The sequence below is a fragment of the Cuculus canorus genome, chromosome 11, assembly GCF_017976375.1.
Source record: "Cuculus canorus isolate bCucCan1 chromosome 11, bCucCan1.pri, whole genome shotgun sequence".
NCBI classification, from domain to species: Eukaryota; Metazoa; Chordata; class Aves; order Cuculiformes; family Cuculidae; genus Cuculus; species Cuculus canorus.
Genome location: NC_071411.1, coordinates 10,129,566 through 10,147,888, shown reverse-complemented (window position 1 = coordinate 10,147,888; position 18,323 = coordinate 10,129,566). Strand labels below are relative to the sequence as shown.

The window sequence follows — 18,323 nt, the reverse complement described above, 5'->3', positions numbered from 1 at the left end:
TCATGTACCTGAAAGCCAATCTGTAGTTCCCTTCTAGCAGCAGGGTAGCTTGGTAATACAGAAAGTGATGTTAAAAAGAATAGTGCTTTCAGAATAATAACATCTAAACCGCAAATTTACTCCTTCACACTGCCTTATGGCAGAAAAACTCAACATTCCTGGCACAGCAAGGGAAAACATCTTAATTACAGGAAAACGCTATAGAAAATTCAAGCCTACCACAACTTGTGTAATGTAAAATTAGCAGAACAGTTCTTACAAATTAGGTCAGCCTTTCCTACATCTCCTGATGAAACACACCCAAACTAGAAAGAAATACGCTGAAACTAGCCAAAGGTACTGAAATCCATCCACTGCCTCACTCATCTCTTTTACACATTTTGCAGACTCTTTGGGGAAATATAAAAACTTCACTGAATAATTAAATCTTTTGAAAGTCCTGAAAAAGCTTGGTATGTATTGTAATTCACCAGCAGCAGGACCTGGAAGTGATAACAGCTTTGTGAGCAGACAGCTACATGAAAACAGCTCACAACAGTTTGAATCTTTGGTTTTTCCCCCCCCCCATCCTTGAGAAAGAGTATTCTTCGTGAACATGGACTTACCTGCTACAATTACTCATGTGCAGGTTTGGGGCACTAAATTACCAGTTCCACTCAAATACTGCTCAACTGTTAACATAGCATGGCATGTGCTCCTAATTTGAGGATAAAGAAAGCTAAAATTTCTCAGAGAAAAACTAGAGATGCGCCATGGCTGAAACCCAAACAACACTGCCAGAAAACAAATACATTGCCAAAAAGCCAGCATTTTAACACGCAATAGCCAGTCCCTGAGGAGAAGTATCTTGCATGAAACTTTCTTAAGATCTAAGAAGCCTACATAAAATAAGCAAAGTTATAAATTCTGTTAGGGACATGGGCTTTTATTTTCATTCAGTAAGAACAGAGAAAACACTGAAAACATCCCAGATGAAAATTAAAATGTAACCTCAGGTTTCAATATTAATTTACTATTTATTCATCTTCAGAGTCCTTTAGCTTACAGATTGCATTCTAAGCATGACTGAGCAAAATAAGAGCTTTAACATAAAATTATTTTCTAATTCAAGGTTCAGGGGAATTTGAAATCAAGCACACACTAAACCCACATGCAGTAGAAGTGCCTTGCAGATCTTAAGCCGGATCAGTTAGAAATAATAATGGCCTAAATTTATGCTAGTAAGTAAAACAAACCGAAATCTACACTTGTGAATGTGGGGACCATGACAAATCCTAGAGCAGAGTCATAACGTCAAAGGCATGCATTAATCTTATGGAAACGAGATCTTAAAGAAACAACCTTGACTGGGGTAATTCAAAAAGAACCACGGTGATCAGAGTAAAGTAATTTTTAACTTGACAGCTAGGGAAGCAATTGTCTTTTGGCCCATCTGGATCAGGGGAAGCAACTCATTCACCAAGTGAAGAATGGGAATAAGTGTTACCTGAATAGAATTTGAATGCCAATGAGCAGAAACGTGATGAGAATAATGTACAGACTAAGTTTTACTCCGTGTTGAATTCTTGAAAACTCTGTCCAGTGTTTTGTCGTCAAAAGCCAAAAAGAAATTCTGCTTGCTATTCACATACTTTCCTGAGAGAGGAAAATCACCACCACTATATTTATACAGTGATTTTTAGAGTGATCTATACAGCAGATAAAGAACCAAACACAATCCACTGTATTATAACCTATTAACTAATATTTCTTATTTTGACTATATTCATATAAAAAGTTTTGAAAGTCCTTTCTTACCTTCTGAGGCTTTCTTTCTTCTCGTCTCTTGTCAGGCAGCTATCCAGATGTTTGTTTATATATTGCTCTGGAATAGCAACCTCACAAACAGGACAATCCACTGAAAGCAAGGGAGAAGGAATTTACTAGTGTGTGTATTACCACAAAGAGCAAATGTTTTCATCCGAAAAAATAATAGTTGACTGAAGAAAATGAAAACCCAGAATTCTAGATTTTTTTTTTAAAAAAAGATCTGGCATGGCTATCCAGAATCTTATTTTTTTACTCTTATTTTCATTCCAGAACACTTATTTCCCTCTCACTGTAAAAGCAGAATGGCTCTCATCTTCCTCGCACTCAGACGGAATGATCTGTAATAAAAATCTAGAATGACATATACACTACATGGAAACCTAGGGGCCGATATCAGCATAAGCGTATTTCCATGCTACTGCCTTTCACTTCTGCAGTATTTCACTCCTAAATAAAGGAAGTTGCTTCATTTTGATAAAACAGTATACCACGAGCTTTATTCATATTAGCATACGTTTCCAGTCTATGGCCCTCAACAGATCTGTCAATACATGAGTTAACTTGGTCTCACAGGAGTCCTATCAACCAACCATGCCTCATACTCATTTCTTAGTAGAGACAACTAATAGATTTTGTGACTTGGGCTCAGAGATTCACAAATGCCTCAAAGCATGATTCCCCCCAACTCAGAATTTTTCTTGTATCATATTTTCAATAAGCACCTATGAACATTACCAGTAAAGACAAACAAAAAACATACTTAAAATATTTGTCTTTAGAAATCACATTATTTAAAAAAAAAAAAAAAAGCTAAATTTAGATGAGCAGTATGAAAAAGGGATTCTTAAACTGACATCCTCTGTATTCTTACGAAGGAAGTTGGGTTTGATTTAAAGGACAGAACAAAAAACAACCTATGAAAAATGCTGTGAAACGCTGTGGGAATTGAGAGTTCTCTGGTAACACTGCTTTGCAATTCCTGACTCCCATGACATCATATTCTAGTCAAAGGTTAAAAAAAAACCAACAGTTGGGTCAGTAACATAACACAATACTTCTGAACAGTCTGTTATTGTATTCAAAGTTAGCATTTCATTTCTTAACACAGGAACAAATAATACTTACTAAAGCCACTTCAGTATTGTCTCATTTCACGTCTTTCTTTTGTATTGTTTGACCAAGTACTTTGCATTTGTGGCAATAATTTCAATGTAATGTATGCTCAAGGATTTAATATGGTCATAAAATGGTAAAGCAAGTAAAAATTTCAACTACTCAGGAATAAGTGAGCGGTAAAATCTCATGAGTTTTAAATTACTAATGCAAGCAAGTCTGATGCATAAAACTAGAAAACATAACTTCCGGCTAAATTGATGCCATTTTCATACGGCTACTTTTCTGGCTGTATTACATCTTTAGGCAGTATTTACCCAGCTAATGAATAAATATGAACTTCAGAGTTCCAGCTGAATAAATTGTTAAAGAAAATAATAGATAAATGTAAGCTAAATAGAATCAGTGTTGTCTTCCAACATGGTCTATTATTTTAACTTAAGCTTTTAATTGGGTCAATAGGATGGTTGCCATCATGTCAAAACTAAGACGATTCTGTCCTTTTATTGCAGTTGACTAATGGGCATTTTCATGCTTCAAAATAAATTAACCTTAACGCTGTAAAATTAGAGAAGAATAAAGCAGATTACTTTCTTCTGGAGAGTGTATAAATAGGAATATTAACAAAACTGCAGACACAATCATTTTGGTTATAGGTACACCCTTCAATAACAAACCCATTCTAAAATACGTTGCTTCTGGTTACTTCAGGATGTGAGAGAAGAATGAACATTGATGTTGCCTGTCTACTCATCAAGGGGAATCACAGAATCAGAGAACAGTCAGGGTTAGAAGGGACCACAAGATCATCCAGTCCAAACACCCTGCTAATGCAAAGTCACCTACAACATGTTGCACAGGAACACATGCCGGCTGGTAATGAATATCTCCAGAGAAGGAGACTCGACAACCCCTGGATAGCCTGTTCCAGTGCTTTGTCACCCTCATAGTAAAGAAGGCTTTTTTCCTCATGTTCTCGTGGAACTTTCTGTGCCCCATTTTGTGCCCATTCCTCCTTGTCTTGTCACTAGGGACCATTAAAAAGAGTCTGGCCCGATCCTCTTGACACCCATCCTTTAGATATTTATAAGCACTGACGAGATCCCCTCTCAGATTTCTCTTCTCCAGGTTAAAAACACCCAGGTCTCTCAGCCTCTCCTCACACAGGAGATGCTCCAGTCCCCTGATCATCTTTGTGGCCTCTGCTGGACTCTCTCCAGTAATTCCTTGTCTTTCTTGAGCTGGAGAGCCATGAACTTGGCTCCAGATGAGGCCTCACTAGGATGGAGCAGAGGGGCTCACAGGTCTTTCTCCCCAGAGCTACTTTCCAGCTGGTAAGCCCCTACCCTGTATTGGTATAGGGGTTATTCCTCCCTAGGTGCAGGACTCTGCACTTGCCTTTGTTGAACTTCATTAGGTTCCTCTCCACCCAACTCTCTGGCCTGTCCAGGTCTTGCTGAATGGCAGCACAGCCTTCTGGTGTATCAGCAACTCCTCCCAGGAGGAAAAGAAGGAAGAAGATAAAATTACTTCATTTTTTACTGTCTGTTGTGCAACTATTGTTTTTTAGAGTTGTTACTCAAAGCAAAGGAATCTGTAAGCGCTGAACTCCATCTAATTACTTGGCATCAGCCCAACCTTCCTCATCAAGAATATGCTTGTAGCAAAGCTGTCCCACATAAGCCATAATCTGAATGAAGCACAGTCCAGCTGAACAGGAAGCATCTGAACATGCCAATGCAGATCAGAACAATGCAGAGAAATGAGATGAATGCCACATACTGAGGGTACTCTAACACATAGTCAACCACAGACTTTGGGGAGAGAACAGGACAAAACCCAAAAATTAGCTTCTCACCTTTCTTGACTACTTTCACCATAGATGTAGAAGGCTTTTCATGAATTTTGGTGCACTCAGGACTCTCTTGTGATTCCACTTCATTGTCTTTACCGTCAGCCTCTGCAGAACTGCTGTAAGGGTTATGGTCTTCCTCAGTTTTGAAAATCTTCTGATCTGTTCCTGCCAGGTCATCTGCTTTTGTTGAGATGCAGACTTTTTCCTTTCTCAAGAAGCTGTCAATCAATGGCACCCCTTCTTTTAAGACTGGCTGAGAAACAGGACTCCTAACATGGCTTTTGCCAGCTGAACGCCTACCACAGACCAACGGAGACGCAGTCAGTGGAGTATCCAAAACCAGCTGGAATAGTTGTTCTCTAGGAATAGCCAGAAAATAACATGCAGTTAGCTACACTGGACAGCATTTGCTTTTTATTTGAGAAGAAACCAAAAAGAAAACAGCTGGAGCTTTTCTTCCATTCCTTCCTCCCTCTCCTCCCTGCACACACGCAGCTATTGGCTAGCCCACACAAGCCAGGGCAGTAGCATGCCAGCTGAGCCTCACCACACTCTACAGAGTATAAGAATTACCTTCCAGATTTTTAAACAAAATAAATTTAATTCTGCAAATATAACAAAATGCCTCTCAAAACATCACATGGAACACAGTAAAGAACAAATAGTTCTCCCCTTATTTGAAGATTGTAGGTGACCCTTTTCCCGTCAGAGTATTCCAAACACTGTGACACATAGCCATAACAGAGACTTCTGAAACCAAAGAGCTTAGTAGAATGCACTATTTCTTCTGCCCCTCCTCACCTCAGGTCTTCTTAGCACAACTGTTCACTGACAATCCAGCTGGGCAGAACCTCACCAGAAGATACCTGCAGGTTCGTCAGGTCTTGAGATTTAGCATCAGATAACCTGAAGTATTTCAGCCACGTTTCATCGATGACCAACCAAAAAGCACAAACCCTCCAATCTTTTCTCATATAAAATTAGGGGAAAACACAACCATCCTCTAGAACAGCCCACCTCAGTCTCCACCAGAATGCTTACCACCCATGGTTTATCCCCAACTTCTACTCCCTGCCCTCCTCAGGGAGAGCAAACATCAAGACACAAGTTAAACAGAAATCTCCTTTCAAAGAAATAAATTTGTATTCTATCAGTAGAAATATGGTAGCACCAAAAGGCTCATCCTCCTGTCTGTCTCATTAGGACTTTTAGCTTTGAGGTAATATGAAGAATTACAGTTCTCCTTCTCAGGCAATTGCACAAGATCTTTAAGACATGTTTTATTCCTACCCCTGCCCCAGAGTTTTTTGCAGAATCCTGTTTATTTTACCATGTACTTTATACAGCATAATGTGATATAAATTAAGTCAGAGACTGCATCCTTGGCAGGGAAACAGCATAGCAACACAGCTGTCTAGCTTGCCTGTGTACCTCGTGGTTCAGTTTCATTCTTGTATCATTACAGGTAGAGGGAAGGCTTTCCCAACTAACATCAACAACGGACAAACTGCATGTGCCACTCTTACACACTACTACTACCCCTCTGACTTGAGACCTCCACATCCGGAGGGTCACAATGAAGTTCATATCATCTAGCCAAAAACAGCCAGCAGAAGTACACATGCAGTCATTAATCTGTTCAACTGCAATTCACTGCTCCATCATCCCTTGGCAACCTGCACAACACACAGAGTGCAAAGTCTGTACCACTGCCCAGATGCTTGTTAGCCTTCCCCCCAGCTTGATGCCATTCTTATAACCACCGCCCGCCCAGGCCAGCCTGCTGCATCGTCAGAAGTCCTACACAAAAAAAAAAATTAAAAAAAAGCAATTGCAAAAAAAAAAAATCTACCAATCTACCATCTACAAGCTCTGACACATTGGGACAGCTTACAAAAAATGGAAACTCTAAAAGCATCTTTCTAACAACAAATGGAGGAGATGGGATCACCTCTAAGACATACTCTGTCGCCACTTCCTAAGTGGGGTAGGGAGGACCTTCACTTCTCTTTGTAGCAGGATAACACAAAAAGGAGGAATAGAGATAGCTTTTGAAGATGTTGAGGAGTCTAAGACCTCCTACATGAAAGGCATGCTGTACCTCCATCTGTCTGATCCACATCACTATTCTCTGTTGCTCTGGCAGCCACGGAGCTGCAGGCCCAGAGCTTTGCATTCAGGGCACAGGGCCATAAGGATGACTTTAACCTCTTCCAAGCCCCGTGCACTACGGCTTACAACTGCACAAGATGCTTTGTATCCTTCAGACATGAACATATGCCCTCAAAAGACCACAAACAAGTCTGTAACACCAAAGAGTCCTCCTCCTTCCCATCTGTAACACATTAACTTTTTCAAGCACTAGGGCTTTTACTGCTCTGCAAGTGCATGCTATTTAAAAGCTGTAAAGCCATGGCATTGACTGCGACACAATTCACTTTACCTGAGGTGATAAAGCCTGTGAAAGCAGAACAGCTGTGGGTCCTCAGCTTGCAAAGTTTTTAACTCCGAAAGAAAAAATAACAGTTAAAATAATTTGGATTACTATTCCTTCTCTGGAAGAAAAATATAAAGAAAGAGACTGTGGGTGATACACATACAGAATGTGCACTGCCATAAAATTATTTCTTATAGCACTTTCATGAAGTCTCAAGGCCCATAAAAAGTCTGCAATGCAGCAATGCTCTCAGATTTTACCGTTGAATACTTCAGTATTGGGTAACTACATAGAAAACTTTTCAGTCTTCTAAGAAAAAGATTTTTTTATGTTTAACTAATTAGGAACTGTCTGTACATGTATCTTTTAAGAACAAGTTCACATAAGTCACCAGGTAACCCCCACAATCACACTAATTCCTGGAGAACAACTACAACAGCGAGCACAGCAGTGTGAACACCCTGCAGTAGTTACATTCAAGCCAGATTCGGAAGCCCCATTTGGAGTTTAAGTTTCCTGGATTACTAGATGTAATGACCACATCTGTCAGTGGGAATTCACTTCTGCCCCAAAACTCTCTGACTTTCAGCAATGCAAACAAGTGCAATTAAGTGTGGCAGCAAAACTATGTTTTTCTGTCTGCTCATGCCTAGATATGGTCTGGAAGTTTTTAAGGAGGTTAATTCTCCAGCTGACACAGACACAGAGTGGTCTAGCTACTGTTGGCACAGGATCAGTTCCACAGCAAACTCAGGAGTTCATTAATGGGAACATAAATAGAGTGCCTTCACACAGCCCAGTCCCACTCCTGCTCCACATTTATTTACAAGGCATACGTTTCACAGAGAAGTAGCAGAAAGCTGTGACAGCGTATCACTGCTCAACATGCCCATTAGCAGCAATAATTGGTACACAAAATACCTCATTTTACTGCAGAAAAATACATCTATTCTTCAACTTAAAGGTAACAAACTATAGCCTCGGAAGACTTGTCACATCACAGATGGTTACAACCAGTTTCAAAAGCAAACAAATTAGTTGCCTTTGTACTCCTAATACACTTAGACAAAGTTTAATCCTCAAAAGGAAGCAGCTGGGTGTTGTACCAAAGATGTACTACTCTTTTACATTTTTCCCCATTTTGAACAAGGTTGTATAAAAACCCATCTATTTCTTCAGACTCCCCCGGCTGTTATACAGGCAGCCTACCATTAAGAGTACAATAGCTAATCAAAGTTAACACAGTTTGATCATATTCTTTTGGCTGGTAAGCAACTATTTTTACACAAAAGCCCAGCATCCTATGCTACCACAAGCTAAATTCTGTGTGGCTCAGGTAACATAAAACAGATCCTTAAATGCATCTTATCAGTTTAGTTTTCCCATAAAATTAAGAATGATGCAGCCCCAAAAGGCAAAACTGTGTGAACAATTAGCCAGTTGCCTATATTCATTGTCTTCATCTAAAGAATACAACTGGTCCCCCTCATCTTTTCAGTGTATATTCTATAACTTTTGAGAGTTCCTCATCTTGTACAGTAACACCTTCTACTATTTGTAACCATCAATTGTGTCAGTTTCTTTTCCCACAAGGGTGTTCACTAGCTAAAATGTATTTCCCTACAAGGTGACAACACTCCTAAAAGTCAAATTTTACATCAGTTTAACTTTTCACTAGACTTAAGACTGATCCATGTATCATTTTCTCAACATTTCTTTCTCAGGAAGTATCACAATAGGAGAGCTTATAGCACCTCAAGTTCTCCGAGGCAGAAATGTCAGTAGCTCAGTTTGTCCCTCAGGATGGCTACCAAGCCAAAACACATCTTTGAAGGTGGGCCTGGGCAGACCGCAAACCCAAGCAAGGGGCAGCTGAACAACTCTGATAAAGGCTGAAGGTAGAGCTGGAGGGAGGCTGGCAGCTCCCAGGCCAGCAGAAGCAGGTAGCAGATACACAGCAAAAGGCTCAAAGTGCAAAGCTTGGCATTTTTGTAGGGAGTTCTGTACAAAACAATAGACTTCTGCACTCGTGAGAGTTGCTCCCGAGCTGACAAGACAGATTACCCAAATAAAAGAGGATCTCACTTCAAATACTGCTTGATAATATTTGCAAAAAGACAGCCAGAATGGAGAAATCTTCTGAAGTGAAATTTCAGATTCTGTAATAAACAACTGCCTCTAATAAAATATGGCCTGGTATAAAATAAAGACAGAGAGAAACTGGAAAAAACAATAAAAATCCCTACCCTAACAGTAAGTTGATAATAAAGGTTGTTTTATTTACACCATTTGTCTACAAATAATCCTATGTGGTTTTTCCTTGTATTGAAGAATAAAGACTTACAAACAGACTTTGTAAAGGGATTTGATTTTGGCACAGAACCAATGGAAAGAACACTAGGACGTAAATATGAAAACTTGTTTGCCAAAACACACATGAAATCTCTGTATGCCTTTTTTTTTTTAGGTGGGAAAAATACAGAAAGCACTAGTATTAATTCAAAAGGAGAGAAAAGTCCCAGACTGGCTTTCCACAGAACACAGATTTTTGGACCACTGAGTGGCTTCACTGGCTGCATGATGACATCTAGCGGCTCTGCTGGACCCGCACCCCACCACCCAGCACCCCAAATCCCAGCACCTCAGGGATGGAAGAGCACCAAGGACACTCCTTGCACAGCCCCAGGCTACCTGACAGTACCTTTATCAACTGCCACTCCCCTTCCTCGGCACCAGAGTGAATTACTCAAATTTCTCATTATTCACAGCTGTTATTGGAGTGATTCAGATAAGCCTGACTGGAGTGGAAGATTCATCCCTCATTCAGAGCCAGACATTCACCTCCTGACCAGACTGTTCAACTCACATAGAAACTGATTGCACTGGTAAACCTCAGGACAGCACAACTTTCAAAATGCTCTGCGTTTTTTTTGCATGCGGTTTCAACATTATCTATTATATGCTCTTAAGAACTTAAGACAGACTACTACCACTTCTGAAAGCTGATAGAATTTCATCTTCCTGGCACAAAAGTAATAAATGCATCAAAGCTTACAAACCTCAGTTTAAGAACACAAGCACCCTGTAAAGGCTGAAAGATGAATCAACAAGATGATACCGAGTCCCAACATGCACTGTTCTAACCACTACCCAAGTCCTCCTCTAAGACATCCTGTTAAATTACTGGCTTGGGTTAGGACAGGAGTTATGCTTCTTTAACTATAAATGGACAGTCACCTCAATACACTGCATGCCAGGCATGCTTTAAAAACAGTAAAAACATCTTGCACAACTTGCTTTCTTCATATCTCCAAGACGCACAAAAAAGATTTCAGTGTCCTCCTTCATTGAGATCCTAGTTCCCATTTAATGGTTTGTTTATTCTCCCTTGCCAAAGTAGCTATGAAGTAGAGGAAGTAGGTGGGAATTTAGTGCCTCCACATAAATTCTGACATGGGGTTGTGAATCTTCCTAGGAACAGCTCACGCAGGACAGTCCTAACTGTACTAAATGACAATTTCTCTCCTTGAAATTCCTTCTGCAGTCCTCCTGGAAGTTTAATCGGTGCATTAGAAATGACAGTTCCTGCTCTCTCAGGCACTCGGAGTGGATGTGTTTATTCCCCTGACTCGCTAGCTGCCAAGTAACCCTGATTAGGAAACTAAGATATAAACTTGAAAGTAAAAACATATTTTTCTTCCCTATGCATGAAGAAAAAAAGCACAGACCACTTTCAGCAAGGACTAGTTTTGTACTTATGCAAGTATATTTCTAATTTCTATTGCTAAATTTTCTAACTAGATGATGCAAAAACTGACAACTGTCATCAAAATAATCTCTTTATTAGAGAATAACAAAATTAATTTAAAAACAAGCCCAAAACTTTACCCTTCTTATTTTTGAAGACATTGGCCTCACTGCAACTGATAAAAATGTTGTTCATAAAAGACAAATTGCACAAACAGCACTCCACTTCTTGTTCTCCTGACCTGGTCAGAGCAATAAATTCTGCCTTCAAAGCACAATGCAAGCAGCACAGAGAAAGCTGAGTAAAGGTTGTTCTCACCCTGACAGGTGCCAATGGGCATAACTGATCAGATCAATGTACTCTCTGATCTTCACTACTCAGGATATTTGTGTGTACCTGAACACAGGGCAGGGCAATGTGATTCAGCCCTATTAAAGATTATTCAGAACTGCTCCTCTACTCTCTCAAAGAGAATACAAAGTTAATGGGCCATAATGAATGACACAACTTCGCTTTCACTGGAAAACAGAGTCCACCACTTCTACTGCAAGGACACAGGACTCCTAAGACAACACTCACTGAGCACAAACAATCATGAAGGCTTCAGTTCTGCACACCACTTGCACATGAACTAAGTGTTGGGCTAAATGGAATTAGCACTTGGGTCTATTTAAAATGATTTCCACTTCAGGCACACATTGACCTTGAAACACAGCTTTTACTTTGCTAAGTACTACCAACATTAACATTTTCTTCCCCTACACCCCTACTTAAGAAATGCATTTTCATTTTTTGAACTAATGAAAAGATTTAAGGCCTAATTTGCATAAACACTAAGCTATCTGAGACACAAAGTCAAAAGCAAGATGGACCTGAAGAGCTTAGCACATTTCAAATCCAACCCCTGGCTTCTGGATTTGTTGTGGGGAGGGCCAAAAGGAAACCTGGGGAAGGATGGGAGGAGACAGAAGATTTGTCCTGTACCAACATCACCAGCACAGAAACCAACAACGTTCTTATGAGTTACTGATACTTTTATCACATAAGACTGTCCAGGCAAGTAGTGTTGTGCTCAAATTCAGGACCTGCAGAGCAAACAACACAATCCCAGGCTGAGGAGGCAGGAACATGGGGTACCCAGCACCTGAAGTCATGCAAGATTTACTCGTTGTCTATATTCCTCTTATTACTCTGTCTTATTCAAGCAGTTATCTTAGTAAACCTTCTGTTGGTGGGCCTTAAGAGAAAGAACCCTGCACTGTCTCCCTCCCACCTCACCCAGTGCAGAACAGGGCAATACAGGTTTTATCTTATCTATCTAACTTTATGTTGAGAAATTGATTAAACTCCAAGTCACAAAAGGAAAGATTATTAAACTACCCTGATTGCTATGATTTGTACTGATCCATTAAAGCAGTCAAAAGATTAACATTTAAGATTCAATACCATAATGGATCCAAGTCAGCACTACTTGTTCCCTACAAAAGTAGACATTACCAAAAGAAATATTAATAGTAATCCATTTATCACTAGGAAACACCAAAGACAGAGTTCAAGCTAAAATAATGGAACTATCAGAATGTCAATTCTTCAAATAAAATCAATTCAATCTAATAACGGTCATATAGAAGATTAGGTCTTCATCACAGAGAAACTCTCTCAAGAAACAAAGCCATAAACTGTGACTCCTACCACTCCTGAAGCCAAGAACATCATTGACTTCACACTCCAAGTTCATTTCAGAGAAAAAGATGATGGTATATTTGTCTCCCATAAACATAGCAATACCTACAAAATACCTAGCAAATCACTGAGCTCCTTCTAATCAAAAGAAAACAGAGATAATACAAGAAATCTTAAATACCTACTGTAGTAGGCATTTACCAAGTCATGCTTATCCTGTTGTTCATGTCTTTCGAAGGGAAAACATAAAAAATGAAATAAAAAATTAGCAGAAAAGTAGATAAGAAATCCAGGTGAAAGCACAATGCTCCATTACTTCTCTTGCCCACAAAGACTCATATTTGTGGTCCCTCAATACTACATTTTTCCCACCCAATGACTTCACTCAAAGAATTATCTGGCAAATTGACTATTACCACTGGACAAAATCCTTCTGTTCAGAATTTCCCCTGCACACATAGGAAGGATCTCAGAAGAAAATCTTTTCTACCATAATTTTCCCTTTAGAACCTTGACACAAGTGCTCAACTTCCTACATGTTGGAGAGACTGTAACTTACACGGCACCTAACCAGAAGCAAAACTAAAGTAACCTTACACAATCCCAACACACCACCCAAGTGGACAGCAACCTTCAGCCAGAAAACTGTACGATTTTTCCAAAAGTGTAAACTTTCATCTCTGACAATATTTCTGTGACACTGCAATTTTTTTGCTCAGTCCTCACACTGTTCTTCGCTCTGCTCCTCTACAAAGACTGCTGGCCTGCTCATGCAAAGTGAATCACATCTGTTTTTCCAGCTGCCAAAACAGAGATTGCATTAATAAAATTACAGTATACCTTGCAGAATTAAAGCTCTTTACTAGTTCATCTAATGTCCGGTTGTTTTTCAGGTCAGACTCCGAGACTGCCTATTAAAAAAGAAAGACAGAAAAGGAAAAAAAAAAAAAATCAAATGCAGAGAAAACAAGCACCAAGAAAACATTCAAGTGATCAATATTTTTTTTCCTGGACTAGTGCCTCAACTACCCCTCACTAAACTGCTCTGTGAATGAAGATGCACGAAGAGTAAACACTTATTTCCTGAAAAATATCTCAAACTATAATAACTGCCTGAGAACTGAATGTCTGGAGAATGATAGGTAATAGACACAAGCGAAGCATAAAGCTAAAGCAACAAAATCCAGTGTACCCAGTCTCCAACAATGCTCTATTATATCTAGCCCAGTTCTAATTATTTTTGATAAACAAACCAAGGATCCCATGAATGTGATAAGAACCTTAAGCAACAAAGCATGAAAACTGATGAAGGGAAATGTTTTGAGTGATCATGGAATGAAAATATGAATTATGAGATGACTTTGTGTATTCCATTCATTCTTTTTAGACAATCCCTGATTTTTATCTCTCTAGTTGCCCCTTCTTTTTTCTCTGTTCTTTTTTAACAAAGCTTTTATTAATCTTGCTCATATCAATACCTGTGATTAAGAAAGCAGTAATAAAGTGTACTCTCCAAAAGCATACACCAAATAGTCTGCACTTGTTTGAATGAGTAAAAACTGGCAAAACTACAACTGGATCTGTTTTCCAGTCTTAAAGTCTAGTCTGGTTCATGCTTTAGAAACACAGAAGAAAATTACTTCTATTTTGCCAATATTCCTGAAGCGCCACTCGCTGCCTTTACGAAGGCAAGAAAGGCTTCAAGTCAGATCATAATAATCACCTCCCTGCAGAGCAGGCTGAACCTGCCTCTACTGCTTTTCACATTTAACCTAATTCTCACGGCAAACACCTCCTCTCCTTAGTGCATAACACAGTCTTCTCATCCTCAAAAAGGCTACTCAATAGCATCAGTGAGGTTTAGGACTAGGTGGTTTGTGGACACTTCTGAAGACTCACTCAATCACAGAAAAATTGGGTGTCTAAATTTCAGGAGTCACATTTTGAACGACAGTGTATTTTAACAAATTAGGGAATAACATTAAATGCTTTGCGATGGTTTGTATACACAGCTCTGAGACAAAACCCATGCTGACAGAAGAGTAGCTTTGAAATAGGACAATTCCAGTTGCAAGAGAACCACATTTTCCCCAAAGAGTGACCCATCAAAAGAGAAGCTGGTAATAAATGACCAGAATTATTTAACATAGTCTAAAGGGAAAAGCTCCTGAGATTCACCAAAAAGTAAACAACGAGCTGAGGAAAAGAAAAACGCTTACCACACAGCATGTTGGACATTGAGTTTTGTAGGACAAAAACTTGCGTATACAAAGTGAACAATCTGGAAAAAGGAAATGTGTAATTTTTAAACAGGCATTCTTCCACATGCAGTTCAACAGCCTTACTAGTATATTTTCTTCTGCTACAATATATGCAAACTATTCTACAATACACCAATATTGGAAATCCACCATTTTTCCACAGAATTAAGATTACCACTGCAGGGGGGGAAAAAAAAATGCATTTTACACAAAGATCTTTCAACATTTAATCCCAGACCCTCTGTCAAAAGCAGACGTATACCTTTGTTTAACAAAAGACACGAAAATCTCAGCCTGCCACTACTGTTAAAAGCAGTGGTTTTTCACCACTCACTACCCTACCCCCTACCCCCCCCTTTTTTTTTTTTTGACATGACCACAATGTTGGATCACGTTCACCTTCCCGCATAGCCCCAGACACTCTCCATGCCCTGTTGTTGAGGGAAAAGGCTAAAAAAGATGGGGAAAAGCACTGGAATGCTAACTGAGAGATAGGTTAAACGTTTCCCAGGAATAGCGAGTCATATCATCCTCACAGGATGCTTCAATAGACTCTAGCAAAATATGCCATAAGCTTCATTTTGTAGCAGTAAATTCACGAAATTATTCTACTCTCTACTTATATATAAGCTTTCAAAAACACTTCAATATATAAAAAGTTTTATCATACTGCTGCAAACAGGCATTCACTTACTAGATCATTATTGGTTAGTCTCAGCACTTAATCCATTTAGCAACAGCCACCTAAGCAGATATATTTCAAAGACTTTCTGTGAAGGAGACTGAAAAGCAGCAGGAACATTAATGCACTAATTCAACACTTAAACTGCAAATGCATCTAAATACTCACAAAATACATTATATAGTGAGACATGATAAGATCTGACAAACATCACTGGATGCTTAATACAATGATGGAGTGAAAGTATACTGCCAGCAAATAATCTCTGTTGAGTTTAAACTGGAAGTAGCAAGGCTGTGAGAAGAAAGAGGAATAAAACCAGCCTGGCACTAGTAATGTCACTGAGCTCTGCTTGGGATAAAGGCTCTGACTTCAGCACACTGCTGATTCACTAAGGCCAGAGGCTGTTCCCAGTAGTATTTTTTGTTTGTTTGTTTTCTAGGAAAAATGTATGAAGACCAAACCATTCGCTTAAAATTTCTTGGAGTACCCCTTCTTCAACCCTACCTGTCTGCCTAAATCTGTCAACTAAATTACAAGTCATTGTAATAATTACAATTAAATGAAGTCACAGGGCCAAAATACATTCTCACTGGAGCCACCCCTGTACTGCCTGGAATGTACAACAAGGTGCATTCACATGAAATATGTTAATCCCAAATTTCAAAAAGTCACAAGAGAGGGGGAAGAACAACCTCACCACTCCTTTGTTGGCTTGCCACAAAAGGCCCATTTATCTTGGCTCCTACTTGAGCAATTTTAATTTAACCTGCTGTTTCTGTGTGAATTTTATTAAAACTTACGTAAATTTAAACTGCAACCACCAAGCTAATTGTGATGTATTAACTGACCCTCCATAAAATACACAGGACAGGAAGCACACATACGCAACGAAAAGGAAGAAACAGTTTTGTGTTGACGTCTATGACTTTAGTACAAAGTTGGTACAAGGGACAGTAGAATGGGATGAGCCCTGCGAGAGCAAGAAATTTACCCACAGCAATTTCAGTGCGATAAGTAATCACATTCCTTGTGCCATACTTACAATTATGCGAGCACTGTGGAATGATCATGGCGATGCTGAAGTAATCAAAGCATATCCCACACCGCAACAAGTCATCCACTGCCTACAAGGGAAAGTTCAGGTCACTGACGAGCTGGTGGGGCAGCACATGAACGGCGCGTTGCCCAGTGTGCCCTCCCAGCCCCGCAGCCGCTCTCGCGCGGTGCAGACTGAGGCCAAGCGCCCGCAATAGGCGAGGATGGATTCAGCGTTAGGGCCGGGACCCCACGGGACGCTCCCCGGCTGACACCTCGGCCGCCATCTCTCCCGCCTCTCCCCGCTCCCGCCCTCCCTCCCGCCGGGCCCCGTCTCAGACACCTTCAGCGGGGACAGGCTCGCTGGCCACGGCGGCTCGGGCACCGGTAGCGCCAGAGCCATGGCGCCAAGGCCCGTCCCGGCGACTCCAAATTCCCCGCGCAGCGCCCTGTGCGCCGCCACAGGAGCCCACTTCCGACCGCGCGGCGCGATGCATGCTGGGAGTTGTAGTGCGGGTAGCCCGTCCCGGCTCGGCAGGCAGCGAGCTCAACTCTTCCCCCGCTGCGCTATACGTGACGTACTTCCTGTTGCGCCGCGCGGTGCATGCCAGGAATTGTAGTTCGGGCGGCGGCCCAGGCTTCTCGCCTTCGAAGAAGAAGGAGAAGGAAGGCTCCGAGGCCAAAGGTGCCGCGGGCCCGCCCTCCTCGCTCACCACGGGAAAGCCCTTCGGGAAGTGCCGCAGGGCAGGCGTGCGGGCCCGTAGCCCCAGGAACTCCACAAATTTCAGCTGGAAAGGATTCCATTCCCATGTTCTAATGTTTAATTAAACATTACCTACCTGGGAAATTTTAAAAAACCCTCAACAAATATTAACCGAAGTACTTTTTCAACACAAAATGCATCATCTCCCAAGACACTGTGTCAATGAGATTTGGAATAACGGTCCCCAACTAAACTTCTGCTGTTAACCTACTCCATAGTCAGTCCTCTTTTCTGTCTGTGTTCCTCCCGACAGGTGTTGGCCAGCCCTTTGCTGTGGGAACAACTGCGTACACAGACGTGCACAGGGCTGTGCTGGGTTGCCATGGAAATGGGCATCATCTCCATCACCGCTGTCCCGGGCACGGACAAACCTGGCTCTTCGAATTCCACAGAAGGCACATTACAAGACTCAGGCTAAAAATTACATGGCCTGACGGATGAAATACAAAAAAAATGGCAGGGAGCGGTGATCATGGCTGAGTACTGCTGGTGTGGTTTCAGGTTTAATGATTGCCTGGGAGTTTGGGGGAACTTAGCACACTGCCAAAGTCATGTAAGATAAAATTGCAAAAACAAATTGCGCTGTCTTGATGCAATTCAAATTTCAGAAGCCAGCTGTTTGCCAAGCCTGCACCAAGGCTGTGCCACTGCTGATCTCACTGAAAGGGAACAACATCCATCCCCTTACAGATACTCCCTGCCGTACTCTGGTACAATACACCCCGCGCTGCAGCATTACAAATTTTTCTGCAGTTTAAACTTCTTGTAGCAGAGGTTTTTACACACACAACACATATTTAAGTATTTTACATATTAGCCTACTTAACAATAATGCCTCGCTTTGCTTCCTTTATTTCACAGGTTTATTTTAAACACTTCACTTTTGTAGCCACTGGTGACTGAAATATGCTGTTACCTGAAAACCATGCACACG

At 40.7% G+C, this 18,323-nt stretch overlaps 1 protein-coding gene across 11 annotated transcripts in view; it reads right to left on the bottom strand.

Annotated features, from left to right (window-relative positions):
• Nucleotides 1-17,125, bottom strand: part of RAD18 (RAD18 E3 ubiquitin protein ligase) — a 53,220-nt gene extending 36,095 nt beyond the window's left edge. For 9 of the 11 annotated variants that reach the window (XR_008451696.1, XR_008451697.1, XM_054076767.1 and 6 more), the window contains exons 1-7: nt 16,970-17,125; nt 16,634-16,715; nt 14,865-14,926; nt 13,486-13,556; nt 4,781-5,136; nt 4,321-4,416; nt 1,798-1,897 (exon numbers count right to left, since the gene is read on the bottom strand). Coding sequence is in view for 9 of the 11 variants with exons in the window: in XM_054076767.1 (XP_053932742.1) it covers nt 1,798-1,897; nt 4,321-4,416; nt 4,781-5,136; nt 13,486-13,556; nt 14,865-14,926; nt 16,634-16,715; nt 16,970-17,029 (827 nt within the window). In the remaining 2 variants the exon portion in view is untranslated. The remainder of the gene's footprint in view (nt 1-1,797; nt 1,898-4,320; nt 4,417-4,780; nt 5,137-13,485; nt 13,557-14,864; nt 14,927-16,633; nt 16,716-16,969) is intronic. The other 2 variants (XM_054076769.1, XM_054076770.1) reach the window with 2 other exon arrangements.
• Between the last annotated feature and the right edge of the window lie 1,198 nt (nt 17,126-18,323).